This window comes from Carassius carassius, chromosome 3 (genome assembly GCF_963082965.1).
Source record: "Carassius carassius chromosome 3, fCarCar2.1, whole genome shotgun sequence".
NCBI classification, from domain to species: domain Eukaryota; kingdom Metazoa; phylum Chordata; class Actinopteri; order Cypriniformes; family Cyprinidae; genus Carassius; species Carassius carassius.
The window spans coordinates 20,822,690-20,848,177 of record NC_081757.1 but is presented as its reverse complement, the minus strand read 5'-3'; the positions used below and the strand labels follow the sequence as shown (position 1 = coordinate 20,848,177).

The window sequence follows — 25,488 nt, the reverse complement described above, 5'->3', positions numbered from 1 at the left end:
AAAAAAAAGAGGAAAAACAAGGAACTGAAGATTCTTGAGTCTTGAGTAGACTGGATGCTGTCTGACGAGATTGAGTAAAAGCCAATCTTAGGTCAGATGCAGGGTGGGTTTTTTTTATTTTATTTATCTTTTTATTTTTTTTACAGGAATTTTCCAGCTCTATGCTAATTAAAAGCATATTCAAAATTCCTTAAAGTGTGATTGTGTCAACAGTCATGGGAAGGTATTTTGTTGTACATATGAAGGTGATAAACTACCTTTGCCAGCTGTTTGTAGCCTACCTGCCGAGGCTAAGCATTTTGTGTTTACTGTTATCCAGAGTTAATGTGTGGAACGGTTTAAAGGATTACTATTTGCCCTGTAGGTGGTCAGTTCCTGTGCAGTGTGCTGGAAACATGTCATAGTCATTTAGGTCTGTCCCACTTTGTGTTATGCTTGTTCTTAGCACATGAGTCCATGATCACAAAAATAATCTTCCATCCATTCAATAATCTTCCATTCATCACCAATGTCAAAGCATTTGTGGCTCAAGGCCATCTTCAGTGTGTTGAACAGTTAATCCCTCCTCCCACTTTCTTAAAATCATTAATTCCAATGATGTCCTCATTCATTAGCCAATATTTAGTCACTAAAAACACACACGTTCAAGTGAAATACTGGACAATTTCCATTTGTAAACAAATCATCACATCCACCTATACACTATATAATATAAACCCATTATACCGGATCCTATATTTTTTCTTGTATGGTTTTGTATTACATATTGAGATTTGTGCTAAAAAAAAAAGAGATTACGGAGCCAAAACCAGCATTTTGATTGCATTTCTATTAAATTGAGGCACTACTTATTTGTATGTGTACTAGTATGCATACAAATGTTTTTTGGAAATATTTTTAAAGAGTGTTAAAAGACACACAAAATAGTCTGGAGCTTAGAAACAGTTTGGCGAAGAGTGGTCATGAAGCATCAGGGTCAGTCACTTTACACAAAGACAGAGTCTGATAAAATCCTGCAGGAGTCAAGACTCATCAGACTGCTCCCTTTGTTCTGACTTTCATTGACCTTTAATGCAGGACAGATGTCGTTGATCATTCTGCCTGTCCATGTGATCGCTTGATCATCGTGTCCAGGACAGTGCTGACAGGTGCACGGAGGCCTTGGTCTCACATCACATTTCGCAAGTTTGTCTGTTATGTTTCTGTACATTATTATAAAGGCTTATTCGTACTACTAAGATCTGGATTCACAGTAGCAAAATGACCTGGAGAGTTTTGTAATAGCATACAGCAAGCATTTTCTCAAGGATATGACTGGAAAAAAACTGTCTCTTCAAATATAAGTTTGCTTGAGCACTGTTGACTTTCCATAGCAGTGAAATTTGTGTTGTCTAAATGCATTATAAAAGGTGCCCTCTGATGATAATTTCTGGTGAATAATGTGCTAGTGCTTAAAGGTGAAAAGTTAGTCTCTATAGGCATGTTGGCAAGAGTCTAATATGTACATGGCTGGAAGTGAGAAGTAATGCTTTTTGTTTTTGTTACTTGCATGAGAGAGACTTCTACAAAAATGCAGAGTGGGACATGTCCCAAATAAGCTAAGAGGAGGGGAGCTTGTTGTTATTTGAAAATGAAGAGTAGGACACATGTTGGGGTTTGACTGAAAAACAAGTCTGTAATTAAAGTTGGTTGTACGGTTTCTTTAATCATTGGATCAGTGGCTCGCAACCAGGGAGCTGGGGACCTCAGCAAACATCCAAGTGGTATAGAGCACTTAAAAATATTGAATTTAATAAATTGATATTAATATACTAAAATAATCTAACTAATTTAAAATGCTAAAAAAGCTTATAACTACTTTTTTATTATTATTTTTTTTTTTGAAGAACAACATGCCGTTCTTGAAACTGGAATCACAAAATGAATTGTGGTTAATAAATGTAAAATATGAATACTTTCAGTTTCTGCTAATAAGAAATACAGAAATACAGAAAACCTTATACAGGGCATTCAGATATTGTATTGGACAACGCAGGATCTTCAACTAAATAAAGGTTAAAGAGCCCCTGCTTTTGACCCAACTTTTAAAAAAAATTACTTGAATATATTTTTATTTATACAATTTGTTGATCTGCCTGTGTTTACATTAATGTAAGACAAGGTAATGTAAAACCTTCTCAATACAGACAGCTTGACTAAATTTTTAAATGTATTTGGTTGTTAATAATGCACATTAAACACATCATTTATAGATATGTTAGTTTATAATAAAATAGATGTTTGATACCAAAGTTCTGGTACAATGAGGTAAATCTAAATTCACTTGAATGTCTTAAAAAAAGGCTATACGGAGTGGCTTTTTAGCAAAAGTATTTGTTGTAAATGTGCAGCGAAAATGTCTGTATTGTGGGTAGTTTTAATTTAAGAATGCCCACTTTTTCTTTAGATCCGTAGGTTTAGTGTGTTCGGTTGGTTACAGCGTTTTCAGATTCACACACCCAAAATAAAATCTGGATTTAAAGAGTTAAATGTGGACTTTAGCAGAGGGAACGGTCTGCTGGCTCAGTGGGCTTTTACAGGTGGCTTGTAGGTGTAGCAGGGGGAGACAGGACCTGTGGGGGCTACAGAAGCAGGAGCGTGAGGAGCGGGAAAAGACCTGTGGTGGAGGATGTGAGGTTCAGCAAGCAGAAGTCGTGTGCTCCCGTCTCTCCGGATGCTTTTGTACATTCTCTGCTCGAGCGTGTGTGAGAATTTGCTTCGAGTGAGATGATGATATTTTCCCTGTCAGTGAACTATGTGTGCGCCAGAGCTTTCTTTCTGTCTGTTTATGTGTGTAAAGACAACACAGTCAATGATATTTTCACCACCACTGAGCCGTGTGCGTGTTTATCTCCCATTCTCTGTGTATCATGTCAAACATTTACATCTCATTGAATTTCAAATATCAGCAGGAATGGTAATAGGGCATAGTAATGAGACTGGGCTCCTACTGTTATGCTAATTTAGGAAGACTCCCCTTCAGCGCCCCCCTCCCCAACTTCAGAATGCTGCACTGGGCCTTTCTGGCCTCTCTCTCAGATATGGCATTAACATTTTCATTCAGAAGTGATTTGGCTTCATTCTAATGTTTTATCTTCATCAGTGTCGTTTGTTGCATTGAACAGGTTCTGGTAGTGCCGACCCATGACATGCTCCACAGCAGGTGTTTCAGTGGATGACGTACAAGAGATCAGTTTAGCCCTGATGTTCATGTCCTGCTTCAATTTCCATTGAATGGAGTATATATTTGATCGCTCTTCACAGGTGGATGAATACCCGACTGAGTATAGTGAAGAGCAGACTGACCGACAGGAAGTGCCTGAAGAGGAGGAGCATGAGGAGGAAATTGAGGAGCAGGACAACTCTCAGCTCACAGAATTAGAGGAGGTAAAGATCGGCTTCTTCAGAGAATGTTTTCTCCTATCCTTCATGAAGATGCTCTGAGGTTTTGTGTGTGCTGTATGCTTCAGGTGGAGAATGAAAACGATCCAGAAGCTGAGGCCGAACCGGACGCCGATGTGAAGGAGGAATCTGATGAGGAAGAGGAAGATCTTGAAGAATCTGGCCGTCTGAGATTTAAGACAGAGCGCAAAGATGACACCGTGGTCAGACTGTCTGATACCACCAGTAAAAGGAGGAACATCCCAGACACACTAGGTTAGTCATTAACAAATGAAGCAGCTTTTTGTGCTGTTATAGGTTTAAAAATGTCATAGTTATGTTTTGAGGCATCTGAAAAATTATTCTGAATGCTACAGTTTTTTAAAGCATTTATGATCTAAATTACGATGCATTTTTGTTATTTGGCCACACCACTGTGACTGACTAGTCTACTGTTTGATTAGGCCATCATGGCCCATCCCTACACTTCACGGTCTTCTTTTCAGTCAATAAGGTAGACCTACTTGGTTACTTAGCATAATTAATTGCATAATGCAATTAATGTTCATGAGCAAAGCCTTTCTATTTTCTATTGTCCCATTCTATTTTTAGTTGATGTTTTTGAAGTAATTTTTTTACATTTGGCGGTTAATATTGTGATTCCAAATACCAAACTTTCTTTAAAAAAAAAAAAAAAAACCTGTCATTGTCTCCCAATGTTATGTAAGTGCATATAATCAAAAATGTTATTACATTAATATTAGTTTATTATCATTAGCCTAAGCAGGACAAAAAATGCTACAGCGATCCTTCAGGAGAACTATTAGATAAACTCTTAAACGAGCAACAGCTTCATTTTTCAGTATCTAATAAGTCTGTATTTGTATTTGTCTCTTCTTTCAGAGCTCTCTGATGCAGCTAAAGCAGACCTGCGTGAGTTTGAGGAAAGGGAACGTCAGAGGAAGCAGGGCCGTTTTGGAGGACGAGGGAGAGGAGCAGATGGAGGGAGGGGAGGAATGGCAGGTAGAGGTGGGATCAGGGGAAGGGGAGGAGCAGGAGGACGAGGAGCCGGAGGAAGAGGAGATTTCCCTCTGTTTGGAATGGGAGGTTTCCGTGGCGATGGAGTTGGAAGTCGAGGGAGAATAAATGAGCAAAGGCCTCCGCTGATGCAAGTGAACTTAGGAATGCAGGTGAGAGATTGATGACTGAAGAGACACGCACATAAAACTGATGCTCCTACATAACCTGTTCTAATAACACTAATACAATTGTGTGACAAGACCGCGTTAATTAAACATTAGAGATGCAATAATTATTATCAGACAAGTTCCCTGGAAAAGGCCAGCACTGTTGTCATGTAAAAAAAACTTTGCAGTCTGTAATTTAAGAAACACTCTTCTCACAACTAAACTTTATGAAAGTATAAGCATTAGTTTCATGGTGATTACAAACATTTAAATGGGGGTAAATTCAGGCCTAAAATGGTCCAGAAATAATATAAGAGATTTTTCTTTCTTCAGGGAAAAGCAAAATTTATTATAATATTAGGGTGTAAACTAGAGTTCATTAAAGTTATCTTTGAAAGAACTGAATGAAGACCAGGTGAACCAAATGTGTAGAACTTTGTTTTGAAACTTTGTTTTGTTTCATTAAAATTGGACTGATTAAAGGCTGATTTATACTTCTACGTCATTTTCCGCGTCGCCGTTCAGTACACATGCAAACCGCTAGTCTGCAGTGTCCACGGGCATGTTGCTGGTGTAACCGCAGACCACGGCAAAAACCGTCGGAGAAGCATTATAGTCTTGACGGCGGCAAATAATATCAAATCATTATTTAAAACTACAAAAGGAGACAACAACGGACCAAGAGAATGCGGCATTCTTTCCATCTCCACAAGGACTTGTATCATGGCAGATCAACATTGTTGTGGACTAAAACATATCTGAACGAAACCGCAGATTCACTCTCTGCCAGCAGGTGGCGCTTATGAACAGCAATGATTCAGTGTTTTCTTGGTTACCGCTGTAAACAACGCAGAGCTGCCCTTATGAACACTAACTTAATTTAATTTGCTTCATTCAGAGGCAAGATGAAAAGAAAATACCATCTAAACTTTTCTAAAGACAGTTCCCCTCAGAGATACATTCATTTAAACTCCTACTCCAATTGTATTGCGATTTGTTTGACATCTCAACCGATTTGAATCGGCACATATTTTAATCGATTTACAACCAGTTCGCGGTCAATCGTTACATCACTCTTTAATCCATACAGTGAGTGCTATAGGGTAGTTGTGATGTAGCTCAAGATTTGGGAAATCAAAACCGTCTCTGGGCGAGCAGTATCTAAATCACTTGATGGTGAACTGAAGAAGAGAGGAGTACTAGTTTTCAGTTATTTATATTTATATTTCTTTATTATATTTACATAACTAGGCCTGCAATATTAATGTTTTACATCATTTTTTATCAAATAACTGTAGTCTTGGAGATCATCTTACTGACCTCAAACATTTGAAAACTAGTGTATAAACAGTAACATTCTTTACAACCGTTAGAAGTGACAGCTTTTCTGTTATTACCTTCCCTGGTGGTCAAGCCGTTCTCTTGCGATTGGATTGGGCCTTTTGTGGCTATTAAAGATTATGCATCAGTTTTAGATGATGGTGTGTTGACTGGTGTCTTGTCTCACCCTTGTGGAGTGGAGTCAGTTTGCTTTTGAGTAAAAGTCAATTATCACCGTTCTCACTCCCTCTTATCCATGTTGATATATGGATTATGGCAAATAACTTGGCGGGAGTCCATTGAGGAAGCATTACACCAAATTAAATTTGTACTTTGCTGAAGGATTTAGCTTCCTGTGCTTATTTTATTATTAAATATCTGTCGAGGGTGTAATCCCTTTGCGCTTGAGCTGTTCGTTTCGTTCGTTCGTTCCTACTGCACCTTTTTTCCTTTTTTTTTTTAAAGCTGATTTTCTTTTACAGAGAAGGCAAGGCTTTTCAGGCTTTTGACATAACTTGTCATTCCTCGACATTGATGTGTTCTTTTACGTTACGCTTCAGACAGCGGTATATACAGATAGCAGCACTTCCAAAATGATTTAATTAAATTCCCTCCACCCTTGACTATGAGTACAAGTTATCTTCATCTGATGATGGGTTAATAAGTCTAGTATATATACGCTTTTCTGAAAGAGACTGCAATGTCTATTTTTGAGTTAAAGTAGTCAATCCTTCAGTCATTATTTGAAATAAGATATTGTTCTTTTGCATAATCAATGAGGACACAGGAGCACAATGCATGTTTTTTTAAGAGGGTACTTAAACATTTTGTATTCCCCCTAAACTCCTCATTTAATTCAGATTCACTCCCCGTCACATGGCTTGTGTGATTGATTACTTGATTAAAGGGGTCGTCTTGAGAGTCAGGGTCACAAAACTACAAGATAATGATTTTTTTGAGGTGAAAGAGAAAGAGCTTATGCTATTGATTGATGGTCTTTTTGTTTCACTTCTTTTTTTAAAGCAGCAGCTCAGAATGACTCCTCCGCTTCAGCATCACCACCATCAGTCTCGTCTGCCTGGTCCCAGAGGCAGTGGAGGTCCCGGGCTATTCCCGGATCCGGGCACCCCAATTCCTCAGCAGCCGCTGCAGCTGATGACGCCTCGTCTGACCCACCATTCCCCAGGGCCCAGAGCACAACACGACACACACGTACAACGCTTGTTGAACTCGCCACCGCGGCACCCACGAACACATCCCAACCAACATCAACAGCATCAGCAGCATCACCCCAAGAACATTCACATCAACCCTCACTTCAGAGGACCCTCCTCCTCACCTGTGCAAGGTACGATCCCAGACACCACCCACCTGATTTTTATATACTTGGGTGAATGAAGGCTCTCTATGTATCTGATCTAAGATGACTTTGCAATTGTAAAGTGCCTAGCTGCTTGTTAAAGGGCTCATGAATCAAGTTTGTATTGGTATTTACACATAATAGAGGTTACTCTGCAGTAAAAACATACAAGTTTCAGAACTCCAAACTAAATCCCCATTTCAAAATATGTAATGTTCTTTTCTAGCCTTCTTAAAAGCCCAGATTTTAAATCAACAAGATTTTTTAAATGCCACTATTCTCCTCGACACATCCCTTAATGTGTCATTGTCATATTGTAATCAAGGAGGTGTGTTCTAAACAACTCATATTTGCCGTTAGGTGAGGGAAGTCCTTTATAAACTTAATAAACTATCATCAGAGAAACAAAAAAAGTGCATTTCATGATCATCATGACCTGTGATGTGTGCACTGTTCTTTGTCCAAAGGGTTCTACTGCTATCTCTATTTGTAGCTTGAAAACCAGATTATTGTATATACAGAAAACATTAAAAGATCATTGTTTTAAAATAGTTGAATCTTTAAATTCAAAATGAACCTATCAGTTGTTTGATTTCTGCATTTTCTCCAAAACTCTTGTGTGCAAACACATTTTACACTGCTCAACGAGTCTTGTTTAAGTAGTGTTTTCACTGCATTGGTTATGAGGACAGTATTGGTGAGACAAGCAGAAATCATGTTGCAATAAGGAGATCATTGCATTGTGTACTCAGTAGACATTACTTTTTTCGGCTACAGTGCAGTACCTTGGTTGGAATGGGAGTAGTTCTATATATAATGCTTATATAACATAATTCTATATATAATATATAATGCTATATATAACACTTTTCATGGTTATATAATCTTGTTGGCTGTTATAGTAAAAATGCAGTAAATGTTTTCAAGAGAGTTCCAATTATAATGCTCATTTCATATGAAAAGATGCCAATCACATCAGTGAGTGTTAGCATTTAAATCAGAGGGCAAAAATCTGAGTAGAAGATGACCATTTATCTCTAAATAATGACCATTTTTGAAAAAAAAAAAGATTCTCAACTCAGGAAGTCTCGACGTATCACGTGTCACCATTTCCCTGTCTAAATGCTGCATTAGGTGCCAAAACAAACAGCAAACAGGGTTGATATACACTCACAGTGTCGTGTAATATAAGAAAAAAAAATCTATCTTCATAGTGAACTCTCAGATGGCCAGACAGTGACTCATTATTGGATTGTTCCAATATTGATGTCTGGGATGCCGTGAGACTGTGGTGTACACTATAATGTTTTTTTTTTTCAAGCTTTGCTTAAATGTGACACCATGATTAAATAGTGCTCATAACCAGCTGTTGACATCGTATTCTCTACTGAAACGAGTTTAGGCTTGGACCCGGAAACAGTATTCCTTGCGTCACAACTTAAAATGCAGATCCCTGTTCATTTTTAGGTTTTGCACTTTTGGTTGATGCTTACTCACATTTTCACTCAAGTCCTTCTTAGAGTTTTTTTTTTCTCTCCTTTGGTATGGCCTTCACTCTGTAGGCAGTCCATCAGCATTAAACCTGCTTTCTGAAATGCACACATCTGCGGAGGTGAAATTATTCACAGCGAAATTACTCCTTTTGACTGTCAGTTTATCTCATTAGGTGGCCCAGTCTGCTTGAGAGAGAGATGCACAGTTTAATCAGCAGAACAGCCCTCTCTCTGTGACCAGCTGTGACAAACCATGGTTTAGACACGTGGCAAGAAGAGACTTCTATGGTGTCTCTTACGCCGCCCCACTCTCTCGTTCTGCATCCCTTTTTCTGACTCGTGCTTTTTCTATTTCCATTTAATCTTAGTTCCCTCAATGCCTCCTGTGCAGAACCAACCGAGGCCTAACGTCGCTTCACAGAGACTCCCGGTAAGTAACCTCACGTTGCTTAAAGTTAGAATTAAGTGATTTCACTCTGCAAAGAACTGCGGTGCGTTACGGTCGAGACATCATGGTTTTTCTTGGTTTGACTAAAATGTAGCCACCGAAAGCAATGTTTGTCTCGCCGTGTGGATGGCATGTCTCTAGAAACTAGGGATGCACCAAATTTTCTGACGCTGAAAACATAAAATATACATATTATATATATGGCTCGTTCTGGCCCACTCAGCATAGTTTCACTCTCCTCGTATTTGTGCAGTTTGACGCTCCGTTCAGTTTTCCGCTTTATGAATGTGCTTGTGTACCGATCACCGGAAAAGCAAAGTGCGCTCAAATAATGCGGTGACAGGATATTTCTATGCAGTATACTTGTTCCTGTTGGCAGTAGCACTACTGTGCTGTATCATGCTGTAGTACAGCAAAACTGGGCGACGCTGGTAAAATAATCCTTTCAGTGACGGTATGCTCTGCTCACATGCTGATAATAATAGTTTAGGACTATAGATTATTTGGATAATTAGTCCAAAAAAACAACAACTTGTATCTGATTCTGTTACATAGAAGTAAATAAAAATAATATATTGATATTTAATATTAAGATAACACTTTACAATAAGGTTCCATTAGTTAATATCAGCTAATGTCGTAATTTCATTTTGGAAAATGGGGGGGGGGGGGGGGGGTTCCCCCTTTAGGTGGCTCCCCCTTTAGGTGGCTCTTATGGTTGGGGGGGGGTTAATTTGAGGGGGGAGTCAGGATATATTTAATTTATTTTTTTAGACAAATTTTTAAACTACAATCATCCAACCTAAATGTTTCACGTTTAAATATTTGTGGGAATTTCCCCCGTTACAAGCGCAGAAACTGAGTGAATCAGTAGAATTATGTGCAATCCCGCACCAAAATTCAAGTCCTGAATGTATTAACTAACATGAACAAACCATGAACATTACAAATATTACAGTATTTTTTCATCTTTCTTTGTTAGTTTTAATGATAATACAGTGTTCACTGTTAGTTCATGTTCATTCAGAGTGCATTAACTGTTGACAAGCACAACTGTTGAAATTAACATGAACTAAGATTAATAAATGCTGAAGAACTGTTGTTCATTCTTAGTTTAACTAAAGTAGTTAACAAATGTTAACTAATGAACCTTACTGTAAACGGTTACCAGTATCATTATCAATTCTGTCCAGTTTTATTGTTACTTTCAGTAAAAGTGTGGTTATTTTATTGGCTTGTGTTTTTTTTTGTTTTTTTTAGTATCATTTAAAATGATTGAGATGAATTAAAAAGTCTTCCAAAATGATTTTATATATTTAATATGTTATTAATCATTACAAAGCATTTTCGGTTTGGGTTTTTGAGTGCATCCAGAATTTTCAGTTTCAGCCCAGAATTTTCGTTTCGGTTGCATCCCTACTAGAAACCTAAAAACATCCTCGTATATTGGTTGAATTTGCAAGTTGAGATCGAAATGGAGACCGTGAAAACACAGAACAGATGTAAAAGCCCTTTACTTGCCTGCAAGGATGTAGAGCTGCCTATGCTGTGGATAAAGTGATTACTGCTGAGGAGGAAACCATCTCAGCCCCAGTTCTCTTCTCTTTCCTCTCTGTTAAATGTACTTTAATTTTCCCTTTTAATATTGCCATTGCTGTCTAAAGGATGTATAGTTTAGTGTTTCAGTCTGGAATATGGCAGTGACAGGAGTGCTGTGTAAGGCTAAACTTAAAGTTTTAATCTAAAAATGTTATAAACAACATTTTTCTAATTTGTATAGAATTAAGACTACATGTTATATTTTAGCTTTTAAAACTGACCACGCCACCAAAAAAAAACATTTAACTGCAAAAAAACAATAAGTCAAATCACCAAAAATATACTCTTTCTATTCTGAACTTGAATCTAATTCCTGATTGAAAAAGGAAAGTTCATGTCCATGTTATTTGTCACCTACTCGTGTACTGTGGCCCCTTGTTTGGACACATTGTGGACACCTAAAATGATTGGACGTTCCTAATCTTGCTGAATAGGAGAGAAGTTCCACACACACTTCCAGCTGTCTGTCTCCCAAAGCCAGTCTGGTACAGACAGGACACCATTTAAAATGCCAATGGCATTTTGCAGAGAGCGGCGTTCATTAGCCCTCTGGGCACTTGATTATCATACATTAGCATATGATCACATCTCATCTTACAATAGGCTGATCCACAATTTTTCTATGAATATTTACTACTGCAGAGTTTTTGAATATTAATCTCCATACTACATATTTATATTGTATTTTATGTTTGATACTGCTCATAGAAGTAGTGTCGTAAAACTCTTTAGTATAAAAAACATAGCTTTGCTTCAATTTACAAGTTAGAAGTTTAAGTTAGGTTTTCTTAACATTTATTGCATAAGGAGGCATTAGTTGGATGGATACATTCCTTTTATTTTGTCATAAAGTAACACCATTAAAAGGATTTCTATGTGTATACGTTTTTATAAAAAAAACACACCCGTAGAAAGGAATAGGTTTAAAAATAGAGTTTTCATATTTTACGTTTTGTGTGTATATCAGGGTTGGGAATTAACAGGGGCGTGGGGCAAAAAAACAACCAAAATGGACAAAAATCTGCTTTCTTTCTGTGTATAATTTATTCACTGTTAAAATGTTCATTTTATGCTGATAAGACAACCAATGTGAATTTTTCTAATCTGTAAAAAGCATAAACTAATTCAGAAATGGTTCTTAGTTTTTGTTTGTTCAGCCAGAATGTGAAGAGCCTTTTCCCCAAATACAAACATGCTTTTTGTGTTTTGTTAATCAAAATTAATAAGCAGCATTAAACAATCTGTGTAAATGGACATAAATGCCATGTCAGATGCTGATGATGCTGAATGTTGATGATTAAAAAAAATAAAAATGACGGGTTGTGTTCTGAATGATTAAAGTGCTTTTTGACATAAAAGGCAACAAAGATTGATCTTTGAGAATTTGTCCGATACCTGAAGCGCAGAAATGAATAGGATTGCCGAGTGTGTTTTGAGTCACACGAGGCTTGTCTCAGAAATGGCAGCAGCCTGTGTTTGGTATTTGTCTTTCCCACTCCCTCTCTATCTCTCAGGCAGATCATAACTGGTTACATATTGAACAGATCCATGGGTATTTACGAAAGATTAGCCCTCCATAAGGACATGCTGCTTTTATCAAACGAATGCAAACTTGCAAAGGTATTGTGAATGTACTTAAGCTCCCATTGTGTTAGAGGAGCTGACCTTTTGAATAGAGCAATGAAGTCCACAATAACAATGTGATTCTCTCTCGCTCCCTCCTGGCCGTTGCTTAGCTAAGCTGCCTGATTGACTTTCTGTTAAGCAACTTGGCTGGCCTTGGTGACACTCACTGGCCGACTGAAGATCAGAGCTGAAAACGTGGATTAAAAGTTTGATTGCATCTTAAGTCATTTATAATGAGTAAAGAGGTGCTAAGCATCACAATTTGCTGGAGTGTGGCCCTTTTGAACGAAGGCTAATTTCTTAAGAGCGAAGGATATTTTTAAAGAATAAAGGAGAGGGGATTCGTATTCAACCTCAGGATTAGTAAGGATCGTTATCTTTCTTTCCTCTGGAAAGGTAGAGGGGGGATTTTGAGTTTTATGAGCAATGGGTTAGGTAAGGACGGAGAACGGATAAAGATTTATATTCAAGGGTGTATGCAAATCGCTGTCTTTCTGCCTAAAAGATTCCTCAGCGGTGTAAGCTGATGGTTATGATCTTAATATGAAGAGTTACATTTTAAATAAGAAGATAAGGAGCACAGATAAGAAGCTTTTTGGCTTTGAAAATCATGTCAACAATAATATTTTGGTGCTGGGATAGTCAGTGTGATTAGATTTTTATTTCTTTTTTTTTTGCCTTTGTCTGTCCCCCTCCAGGCTCCTCCTGATTTCCAGCAGCATCTTCAAGGGAATTTTGGCCCACCTCAACGGCCTCTGCCCCCCCAGGATCAATGGAGAGGACCACCACAACATCATCAGGATCCAGAGCACTTCTTCCCTGCTGGTAAGGTCAAGTTAAGGTAGTCACACTGGTTAAATGCATAAACCATACCTGCATGATTTTAAATATCTGTTTTGACTTTTGTTATTCCATCCAGTCGTTTACCAGCAACTGAAGCAGTCAGAAATGATGCTGTAGGTATCTGGCTGCTCTTTTATTCCTTTCTTTTCTCTTTTCTAGAACCACGTTTTTCAGGCCAGCACATGTTTGACCAGCCAGGCCCTGCCCCCCTCATGAATAACAGTGTTCTTCCGATATCGTGCCAAGGCCCTCCATCTTTCCCCCCACAAGGGGGGCTTGGAAGTCCTGGATTTGGTTCTCTGGGGCTCAGGCAAAATCAAGGGCCTCTGGGAGGAGGTATTTTCCAGAGAGAGCCCCCTCCAGGCCCCCCTGGTCCCCGTGGCTTCGTGGGTCACAGACAGCCCTTCTCGCCCCAACAGCAGGGGCCCCCCTTTAGCCCCCAGCACATGCCGTTTGGTATGCAGGTACGCCAGAGAGTAAGTCAGTTTACCAGATTCTGCATGGCCTTGCTGGCTTGTTGAATCCTGCATGTTAATTTACACCATGGCGTGGAACTAACATGAAAAATATATACAAAATATTGGGGTTTCAGTGTCTTATATTTTGCTTTTAATTCATTTAATGTGCATTTTTACAATCCTTGAATTTGTATTTGTTTCTTTGTAAATAGTCTTGTGTTCACCAGAGCTGCATTTATTTAAACATACATACAGTAAAGCAGTAATATTTATAGAATATTATTTCGATTTAAAATAACTTTTGTATTAAAAAGTTAGTTTATTCCTGTGATAACAGCTGAATCTTTAGCAGCCACTACTCCAAACTTTAGAGTCACATGATCATTCAGAAAACAGCGTTTCTTTTTCAAGATTATTTTATGACTGTTAAGATAAAAAAAACAGCATTTAGTTGAAATTTAAATGTTTCCTAACATTATAAATTTCATTACTGTCACTTTTTAATCATTTAATGTGTCCTTGCTAAATAAAATGATTATTAAAAAAAAAAAAAATCATACTGAGGCCAAAATTTGTGAACATCCGTGTACATGACAAAAAGACAAAGCTAAGGTGTTTTGGCTTGGTTGGAAACCATTGTTAGGTGTAGTGGTGACTGTGCAAGGAGAAACTGCAGTCCTCATTTTAAGCAGCAGACAAGGCTGCCCTCTTGTGTTAGCACTGTTTCAGTTCATGGTTATTTGAGGTCACTGGGTTAGTTGTTACACATTAGAGGTCTAGCTTTCTTTCATGAAAATATTTTCTCTTGATTGTCATCAAACACAACTTGGTATAATTTTTTTCTTGACTTGAGATATAAACTGGTTTTAGCTGTTAAGTTCAGTTAAATGTGGCAAATTATTAATCTTTAAGACTACTGAAATATTACACAGGGCTGACTTCTAGAGTACTCCCATTCTCAATCACGACTGGCCTATATTTCAGTGCAAATGTCCTCATTTTGGCTGTATTCTTTGTGTTTTGTGGTATTCAGGGTCTAATGCAGCAGCCCCTACATCATGATCTGCCACTGTCCCATCAACCCTTGCACCAGCAACACAGACAGGACTTGCCCCCCCAGGGTCTGCCTCACTCCCAGCCTCCACCCCAACACCAACAGCACCACCAACACCACCCAAGGGACCAACATCCCATGGTGCACCTCTCCCAGCCCCTCTTCCGCCAGTCGATTCAAAGTGGCCACAGACAGATGCAGTCCCGACCACAGGGCAACCAGCAGCGAAACAACCATGCCAGACCCAAAATGGTTAGCCATTCAGATGTGTATTTTTTGCAAAGAGTAAGATGGCGAGATAATTATTTCGTTCAAATAAACATATATTTAATTCATGTCTGCTCAAAAGGTTTTGTTGTACTTCTATGAATGTCAATCCATTTGTCTGACCACCTCCTCCACTTCTTCAGACGCCTCCATCTCCACTGCAGCAGATTCCTCCTCAACGCAACAGCAATCTCCGTGAGCTGCCTATCGCCACAAGCAACAACAATAACCGCCCGCCAGTGCCTGGTGGGCAAGCAAAGCCTGTTACCAGGGCTACACCGAATGTAAGGCAAGGGCCGGCTGCTCGTGCTGGACCAGCAGGAAGAGGAGGATCTGTGGCACAGGGGCAGGGAGCTGCCAAAGCACCAGAGCAGCCCAGTGTGCCCGAGATGAAGAAAGAGTGTCCAGCTGCACAGTCAAGCACCACTCCAGAGGTAATACTGCGTGGAATGTCATTGTGGGGAGGGGTTAACTTTCAGCATGTTTTCCACCCATAGACTTCTGCAGTTGCAAGTATTTTAAATGCTAGAATTGTTCTGTTTTAACCGCATTTTTCCACTGCAATAGCCTCAAAGGTTTGTTTATGTGCAGCATAGTCCTATTATTGTTGTGGCTGATTGTAGGACTGTGCAATTAATTATTATAATTATTAAATATGGGTTTGATTTCGATTTGGCATAATATCAATCAAACAATAAAAGACAGACAAAATCACTTACTGTTGTAGACTGAAGAAGTATTATATAGCTTTAATAAGAAACAAATTAAGTTTATTCTTGCAGTGAAGATTATCCTGTTTTTTTTTTTACTAGGATATTCATATATATATATATATATATATATATATATATATATAGTGTATGTGTATATATATATATATATATATATATATATATATATATATTGTGTATGTGTGTGTGTATATATATATATATATATATATATATATATATATATATATATATATATATATATATATATATATATATATATATATTGTATATATATATTGTATATATATATTGTATATATATATATATATATATTGTATATCTTTAAATAAATCATTAATTTAAAGTTTTGGTCATATGGCCAAATTATAATCATGTTTAATAATCATGATTACAATATTGACCAAAATATTTGTGATTTTTGTACTAATCGAGCAGCCCCAGCTGATTATCTAACCTTTTTACTGTTTTTGTACTGATACTTGCTTGTTTTAAACGGAATACAGAAGCAACAGTAAAATTAAGAAAATATTTTGCCATGAAAATAGCCATAGAAGTTGGCATGCCATTAAAAACAGACAAAGATCTTTTGAAAATGTATGGCTTAAATTTTAGCCAATTAAAAGAAAAAATAGTTTTTTCAGTCACTTTAGTCAAACTCATACAAAATCATACCAGTTAAAAAAAAATTTTAAGTCAGAAAAATAGATATAGATAATGTGAATGTAGCTTGATTTTGTCCTACATTTGTAAAGGGATAGTTCAGCCAAAAATGAAAATTCTGTGACTGATTATTCACCCTCATGTCTTTCCAAACCCATAAACCCTTTGCTCATCTTCAGAACACAAATTAAGATATTATTTTTTAAATCCGAGAGCTCTGTGACCCTGTATATACAGCAACTTGACACATTCAAGGCCTAGAAAGCTAGTAAAAACATCATTAAAATAGTCCATAGACAACTTATGAAGCGACAAGAATACTTTTTGTGCAAAAATACAGACCTGATTTAACAATTGTTGAATTAAACTTTGTCTTTGTGCACAAAAATTATTATCATAGCTTCATAAAATTACGACTGAACCCCTGATATGACCTGGACTATTTAAAAGGGTTTGGAATGACATGAGGGTGAATAATCAATGACAGAATTTTTATTTTTGGGTGAACGAACCCTTTAATTGGGTGACAATTGGCCTCTGGTATGTGCACATAAAGAAGTAATGTGCAAACTATTTATTCCTAGAGAATATGTTGTGTATACTTGGGCAGAGAGATGAACACTGAAGCTTGATTACACTAAAACTAAACTTAAGCTTACTGTATTTTTACAGTGCACATTTTTTGTTCACACCTTTTTCATCAAGCCCCAAAAAACGTTTTGTTCATCCGGAATTTTTATTTGTCGTTGTTTAGGACCCAGATGAAGATGAGGAGACGCGTCAGTACAGACTGAAGATTGAGGAACAGAAGCGTCTGCGAGAGGAGATCCTCAAGCGCAAAGAGCAGCGCAGGCAGATGCAGGCTGGGATGCGCAAAAAAGAACTGATGGAACGGATCAGTGGCCAGAACCCAAACCAGACTCCACAAACTCCAATCCCCACACCCAACCCAACCCCAGCAGCCCAACCCCCACAGCCGGTCCCTTCACTGATCTCTAACGGAACACCCCAGAACCCTTCGACAGGTCTTAGTTCCCCTCGTCCAAATGTGAAGGCCCGTCTGCAGAACACTAAACCTCTGGCACAGACTTCAGGTTGGTCTGGGCCGCAGAAGCAGCCGAGCGCTGGTCCTGATGCCAGCCAGCAGGGCCAATGGCAACCGCAGCAGAAGAGGACCATGACCCCACAAAACACTCAAAGACAAGGTGCTGCTCAGACCAGCCCACTAGAAGGGCCACTGGGTCAGCCTCAACCTGGAGGAAAGAGAACAGTGATGCAAAGAGCTAGCAGCATCGAATCTCCTCAGGTTCCACAGAAAGTACGTGTAGTTAAGCTTCAGGGAGAGGTGAGTGAATTTGTTATCGGTTTAAACCCTAAATGTGCTCTTTAAAGTTCATATGCCACTTTTTTGTCTTTGTCCTTTGGGGGTTTTCTTGAAGTAGTTGTCACCAGAGCTCTTTATAGAATAAATCAAAGAACTCGGAACGTGACAAGGAGGATTTCCAATTACTCTAAAAGTCAAGGTGTCTACTTTTTTGACCACTAAAGTTTTTAGCACTAAAAACTCTTTAAGGCATAATGCGATTTTCTCTTTTTGAAAGAATCGATACAGAAAGTGGTCTCTATGCTGTGATTTGTGACACCACACTTAATTGATGGAACACTTTTACCTTTCAAGTCCATAAATGGCACTATTCTGGCATCATTAAAGTGAGTCGCTTGGCATTTGCGCCTTTACTTTGAGTGACAACACATCCAGACATTGTAAAGGTTTGTGTCTTCTTTAAGTCAAGGCGCTGTTGAATGTGACAACTGGAGAATGGCACAATGGAAGTTTATGTGAAGTCATTTAACACTAAGACTGGAGTTTGAGGTGCTTATTTACAAATCTGACAGGACATTTGCTGCATCTCAACCAAGAAAAGAAGGACCCAAGGATGATTTATGGGCTCTAAGAGATGATTTGCTGCATTGAATGAGGAGAAAACATCCCCTTCCAGTCTCCTGCCTGAAGCAAAGCTAAATATTTCCTTTGAGTGTCGGATCTCTGTGGATGAAGATAACTGTGTGTCAACTTAGTTAATAGAAAGCTACATGCAGCTATCTGAAGTGCCGTGGCTCTGACTGACAAAGAGGAAGAAGGGGGAGGGGGTGTCAGACCGAGAGAAGCTGATCCTCTAGGTGCTTCTCTTCTCCTGCTGTCAACCTCAGCCGCCTGACAATGTTATCTCTCTTTCTTGTTCCCCCTTCTAACTTGCGCTCGCTTGGTGTTGCTCTCTTCATCTATCTCTTCTCGCCTCTCGCTTTATCCATCCATCAGCTCATCAATGAAGTGTGTTAGAATAGGTGTCAGTCGGGGGACATCTGCAATTAATCTTCCTCGTCTATGTTGATATCGGTGTAATAATACCTGCGAGAGTTTGGGAGAAAGAGACATGGTGGTTTGGGCGGATTTGTATTTTTCCCAGCTTAGCCGCACAGATAAGAGCAAATTAAATTTTCATCAGAATGAATACAAAGCCTGTGCCGTACAAAAGCAGCATGGGGGAATAGAGGTGACGGGGTGGGTGGGGGAGGGGGAGGTGCTTGTCAAGTGTCGTCACCCCGCCCGGGTTTATCTGATCGATGTAATCTGAAGGTGTGGATTTTGTATTTGGTTAGATTAATCCATTAACCCCCTCAGATGGAGACACAATTGAGATAATGCACATGGGTTTGAAAAAGACAGATGGGGAGAAAAGGATGAGTGTAGCTGGTTTGGCAATAATGTCTTTGTTGTAGACTGAAGGAATGTGTTTACAGGGCACATATGTGACCCTGGAGCACAAAACCTAAGTCGCTGTTGTATATTTGCAGCAATAGCCAAAAATACATTGTATGGGTCAAAATTATTGATTTTTCTTTTATGACAAAAATCATATTAAGTAAAGATCATGTTCCATGGAGATAATTATTACATTTCCTACCGTAAATATATCAAAACTTAATTTTTGATTGGTAGTATGCATTGCTAAGAATTTCATTCGAACAACTTCAAAGGCAATTTTTTTTTTATAATATTTAGATTTTTTTGCACCCTCAGATTCCAGATTTTCAAATAGTTGAATCTCAACCAAATATTGTCTGATTTTAACAAATCATACATCAATGGAAAGATTATATATTCGGCTTTCAGATGTATAAATCTCAGTTTAAGAAAATTTACCCTTATGACTTTTGTGATCCAGGGTCACATATTTGATGCTTTACCAGCCTGAATATACGTGTTGCTGTCGGATAAAGAATACATGCTGATGTTTGTTTCTCTTTGTAGTGGCCGATACTCAGTTTAGGGGTGCACCTATACAATACTGGTCTGGCATTGCTGTCTGGCCTGATTCAGCTAACATACTCGTTTTTGTTAAAATGTTCTTATACCAAAAACAGATATAGCATTGGTCTTAGGCTACATCCACAAGAAGCCAGAGATGTTCCTATCCAATCTTTTCCCCTCGTCTCTAGAAATAGATGCGTACATATGAAACCATGTAGTATACATTCCAGACCAGTATGTGGCACTGTAATTCTGCCACAGAGGTACACTAAAAACAAAGAAGAAGACTTTGACTATGCAAACTTTGTGTGCTGTATACAAACAAACATGGAACAATACATTTATTAATCCGTGTTAAAGTTGATAAAGACAACTGTTCAGTGTTTGTTACATGACATGGTAACAAACGGTGTCTGACTAGGGTCGAGATGTGGGGTGATGATATCATCATTTCATAAAAAAAAAACAGATTGGCTGTACACATGAAAATGCAAGCAGGGCTCAACGCTAAGAATGTTTTTCTACTGCCCCTGTAGGGCCAGTGGTTCAAATTACTACTTGCCCTGCCATACGTTTCCATATTCTTCACCGTGTTGCACCTTGATTTTTCATAGCCATTTGAAGTTAGTGTAACCACTACATTTTAATCATGAATCGATTAAAAAAGATTATACATGTAGCTTGTGCAATGTTTGATTGAAATTAGACCGTATAATTTCAAAATATGAAGCAAAAACAGAATGATCTGACTTTGTTAAATTAGGGTACATAAAACACCTGCATGAAACAGAAACATCTGATTGAGATGCAGATTCACTCTCTGACAGCAGGTGGCGCTTATAGCTCAGCAGTGTTAACTTGGTTACTGTTGTAAACAAAGCAGCGCTGTGCATATTAGCACTATTTTAAATGCATTTTACCCAGCCAAGATGCAAAGGAAACACCATGTAAACTTCTGAAAACATTCAGTTCCCCTCAGAAATACATCCATATAAAATTCAATATTTAGGATTTTCATTCTATATTTTGAAGTGATCTTGCTCTGCCTGCTAAGGGGAAGTCGTGGCCTAATGGTTAGAGAGTCGGACTCCCAATCGAAAGGTTGTGAGTTCGAGTCCCGGGCCGGCAGGAATTGTGGGTGGGGGGAGTGCATGTACAGTTCTCTCTCCACCTTCAATACCACGACTTAGGTGCCCTTGAGCAAGGCATCGAACACCCAACTGCTCCCTGGGCGTCGCAGCATAAATGGCTGCCCACTGCTCCGGGTGTGTGTTCACTGCTCTGTGTGTGTGCATTTCGGATGGGTTAAATGCAGAGCACAAATTCTGATTATGGGTTACCATACTTGGCTGAATGTCACGTCACTTTTCACTTTCACTTTCACTAAAGTATGTTCTCCTCTTTGCATTCATTTTCAGCATTGTGGGCCTCTTTTACTGGCCGTTTACAGACTAAATATAATATTAACGTTATATTTCCACACAAATTACATTTTGAAAAAATATTGCGATGCAGTTTGTGCAAGCACAGAACAGAGATAACTTGGTCTGAAAAAAAAGGTAGATAGGTGCATCTCTGCTCTAATAAATAAATTAAATGTAGATTAATCATTGATAAAGCTACAAAGTTACTCGCCAAGATGGGTATTTTGACATACTTTTGTATGTATTTGTCCGTTAGCGCAAGAAAGACGTGGAAAGAAACTCAACTCGGGCGTCAGAGACGCAGATGTCTGTGCTGTACACACAGAACAGCACACGAGTACTGAATGGAGTTGTCTTTTACGCCTTGCTGGAATGCTTTTAAGTTGCTTTAATCTTTTCATTAGCAAGGCTTAAAAACAGATACAAATGATAAACTTTTTGTGATGATGCGGCAGTGGCCCTATTGGGCCGGTAACAAATCCGTCAGCCGTCCCGAGTGTCTTTCACGCTGGCCCGGGCCATCGAGCAGTCCTTATTTTCGAGCCTTGGCAAGATTGTCGGTTTCAGATATATCCTCTCTGGGACCCGGTTTCAAAAAATAGCGGTTTCACGCTCCCAAAATGCCAGATCCACCTGGACGATACGATACAAAATTTTTGCGTATACAGCTAATCCTTGTGGACAGGGGCTGAAACTCAATTCCTGGAGGGCCACAGCTCTGCACACTTTAGCTCCAACCCTAATCAAACACACCTGATCCAGTTAATCAAGCTCTTCAGGATTACTAGAAACTTCCAAGCAGCTGTGATTTAGAGCTGGCTGGAGCTAAACTCTGCAGAGCTGTGTCCCTCTAGGAATTGAGTTTGACTGCTGTATAGTGTTTGTCCACACCAAAAAAAAAAAAAACATTGACAACAGAACAAACAGTGAGCAGAATTTCCAATAAGGATGGCTAAGATGTAAATATTAAACCTAAATTTGCATTTAAACAAATTAAATTTTTAGAGCACTGAGCTGATTGAGTGCACAGTGGCACAGACACGCAAGTGTTTTAGTGCACATCTAAACAGTGTTGGAAAGTTTCTATTGTCTTTTTTTAATAGTATATTTGAATCGCATATTTTCTAACAAGGAAAGAGAAAGAAAGAGAGAGCGTGCTTTTGTATGCATTGTTTACCATTTGTTCACTCGGCACACTGTTCGGATTAAAACTAAACTGTATGATTAAGTAAAATATTAGCGGTTACATATTTTCTCAAATGGTGTCTCTGTGTAAACCTACTGGCACAGACGGACGAGTTTGTTAAACTGTACTTTTAAGTTAGTATGTAACGGTCAGATGTACGTTTAGCATGTGCAGGATTATGATACATCAGCCTATGTGTTATTAAGTGAAATAAACAGATTAACAAACGTTTTTTTATTTCAAATTTATAAAAAAAAAATAAACCTTATCTGGGATAGACGTCCCCTTGGGTAAACTTATAATATATATAAATGGCATTATAATATATATAAATTTTGATATTCTTTTTCATATTCATATATATTATTTGTATTTTTTGTGTGTCATGTCAAGTGTCATGAATGTAAAATACTAAATCAACTGACAACAAGGAAAGCAGAATCCAAGTAAAAGATAATGAGAAAATGTATTCTGTGACTTGTTTAAAGAACTATAAATATTACAATTAATAAATTGACATCCCTCAATTAAGCCCTATTCGGACGGGACTAGTTTTACAGGGGGTCGTTAGAGAAATCTGTGTTTCACAGACGTACTTGGTGATTTTAATCCCGTCTGAATCTGCCACGTCTGTGTTTTTCTCACACAACCTCTGAGATAATTCCAGAGCAAATTACCTACTGTTTTTCAGCAAACTCAGTGATCCTCTGAGAAAACTAATCCCGTCCGAATGCGAATGTCTGTGATTGCCGGTGATATTTTATTTCACAACGCGTTTCCTTGTGTGTTTTGGCCAACGTGAATTACCGTAGATGCTCTTACCGCGTGCATGTTTGATATATTTGCTTAACGGCAAAGAAATAATAATAAAAAAATAATAGAAATAATAAAATCAAGAGCAAGATCACGTAAACTGTTAATACCGGCGATTGTAATATCAGCATCTGGTAAGATTACTCACGTTCATTTATGCATTCAGTTACATAATGTTTTAATTACATATGTACCTTTATGAAAATTAAACATACGGTAGGTTTAGCCTACTACACAAAAAAAGGAAAACAACTTAAACTAAAGGAACCACACATTAACATAATCTTGCTATACTAGCCATTTAGTATTTATTGTGTAATAATACTAATGGCAATCCTTCTGAATGAATATGGAGCACGTGATCTCTGTGACGCCCAGATGCACAAATCAGACCCTCCCACCTCTGTAATAAACACGGAGATGTTAGTCCCGTCCGAATAGGGCTTTAGCCTGTAGGTTTTAATGGATAGAGATGTCAGAAATGAACATTTGACTCATGGGACTATTAAAAATAACTTTTAAAATTTACCATTTTTATTTACAAAAATTATTCAATGTATTCAATGAAAAATATCTTAAGAACATTCCATTTTGGTCCTTCAGTGAATCTTACCCCAAAGGTCTAATTTTACCTTTTTAGTTAAAGAAATGTATATATTTTTGCTCACATATCTAAAAATGTTAATGTATCTGTTAATGCAATCCAACATTAACATATAGACACAAAATCCTTTTACATTCAACATAACATACACTGTCATAGATCAGAGTTTTCCAGTGATACAGTTTAAACTAGTTAACCTGAGACTTTTTGTGACCAAATACATCTCACAACTGTTGATATTCAGATGACAACATCATTCATTTGTGGTCATTTGTGGTCATTTGTGCACAGCAGTTCATTTAATGTGCTGAGATTGTGCCGTCTGTTGTCAAGAGAATAGGAGACATCTTTCCCAGTTTACCTTATGAAAAGTGCCCATTTTGTGAGATTTAGTGGTCCTGTGAGCAACTTAAATCTGTCCATTTTCAAGGCCTTCTACATCTAAAGACTGCCAGCGGCCATCAGATAATGCAGAAAATTGAAAGGTTTTCCTGAAGATGAGGAAACGAAATGATTGAGAATTTGGAGGAAGAGCCAGAGGCAGTTTATCTCGACAGGTCCACATCCATGGCATTGTGCCCAGAGATGCAGTCATCACTCTTCTCAAAGATGTGTAATGAATTCAGCTGTACCTTATCCTTCAAAAATGATCTCAGTGTCATCCCAAAATCCAAGCTCTAAGACTGACGTTTTATTTATTACCTTAAAAAATTGTGGTGCAGTCAGACTTCAGCATGGTGGACTGTAATTTTTGTTATTTGGTGTGCCGCTGGAGATTTTCTTTCTGTGTGGGTTGTAAGATGTGTCTGCTCTGTATTCAGCAGGCAGATGCCGGTCCCAACACTGGTCCCCCACAGCAGCAGCAACAACCAATCGGTCGGCCTGCCCCCCAACAGAGACTTGGTCCCATCAGAAAGGTTACCATGGCAACTGGTGGTGTACAAAATCAACAACAGGCTGGCCGTGGCACGGCAAACCAAACGAACCGGGTATGACATTGAATCTGGATTACTCTCATAAGCCCTTAATTGGACAGGTGCACAATGGGATTTTGCACAGCTGACACTAAGCCCTGATACTAATGGTGCTTTCAAGTCATGTCCACATGAATGTATTTACCACTTTTTTTATTGATTTATTATTTTTTTTAAAGCCATGGCTTTCTGAGTTGGGAACGTCTGAATTAAAGCATTATGGTGGAATCTAATTGCTGTTAGACTTAAGAAGTTGTAACTGTGAAATGTTTTTATGCATTTTGTGCATAACTGCATTACTGTTGAGGAAAATGTTCAAACTTGCCAGAAAGCAGTCCATTTAACTTGTTTGAATCTGATCAAATTCCCCATCTCCCATCATCCTCTGAGGTGCACCACAAGAGTGGAAAAATGTTTGGGGTCAGATAGAATTTTTTTTTTTTTTTTTTAATGATTCATAGAACAAGGATGCATCAAATCATAAGTGACAAAGTTACAAAAAGCTTACAAAAGCGTAATATACATCAAAGAATCCTGAAGCAGCATGTTCTCAACATTAATAATAAATGTTTTTGAACACCAAATCAATATATCAGCATGATTTCCGATGGATCTTGTGACACTGAGAACTCGAGTAATAACTGCTGAAAATTCAGCTTTGCCATCAAGGGAATGAATATAATTTTTAAATATATTAAAATAAAC

The 25,488-nt window shown here is 38.2% G+C and overlaps 1 protein-coding gene across 4 annotated transcripts in view; it reads left to right on the top strand.

The window, feature by feature from the left end:
- The window catches only part of rbm33a (RNA binding motif protein 33a), a 37,250-nt gene that overhangs the window by 5,373 nt on the left and 6,389 nt on the right, over positions 1–25,488 (top strand). Inside the window, exons 6-16 of one of the 4 annotated variants that reach the window (XM_059533418.1) lie at positions 3,304–3,426; positions 3,510–3,696; positions 4,324–4,610; positions 6,951–7,275; positions 9,149–9,210; positions 13,152–13,278; positions 13,456–13,760; positions 14,788–15,060; positions 15,219–15,509; positions 17,224–17,814; positions 24,631–24,798. In XM_059533418.1, coding sequence (XP_059389401.1) covers positions 3,304–3,426; positions 3,510–3,696; positions 4,324–4,610; positions 6,951–7,275; positions 9,149–9,210; positions 13,152–13,278; positions 13,456–13,760; positions 14,788–15,060; positions 15,219–15,509; positions 17,224–17,814; positions 24,631–24,798 — 2,739 coding nt within the window. Of the gene's footprint in view, positions 1–3,303; positions 3,427–3,509; positions 3,697–4,323; positions 4,611–6,950; positions 7,276–9,148; positions 9,211–13,151; positions 13,279–13,455; positions 13,773–14,787; positions 15,061–15,218; positions 15,510–17,223; positions 17,815–24,630; positions 24,799–25,488 lie in introns of all 4 variants that reach the window. The other 3 variants (XM_059533404.1, XM_059533411.1, XM_059533427.1) reach the window with 3 other exon arrangements.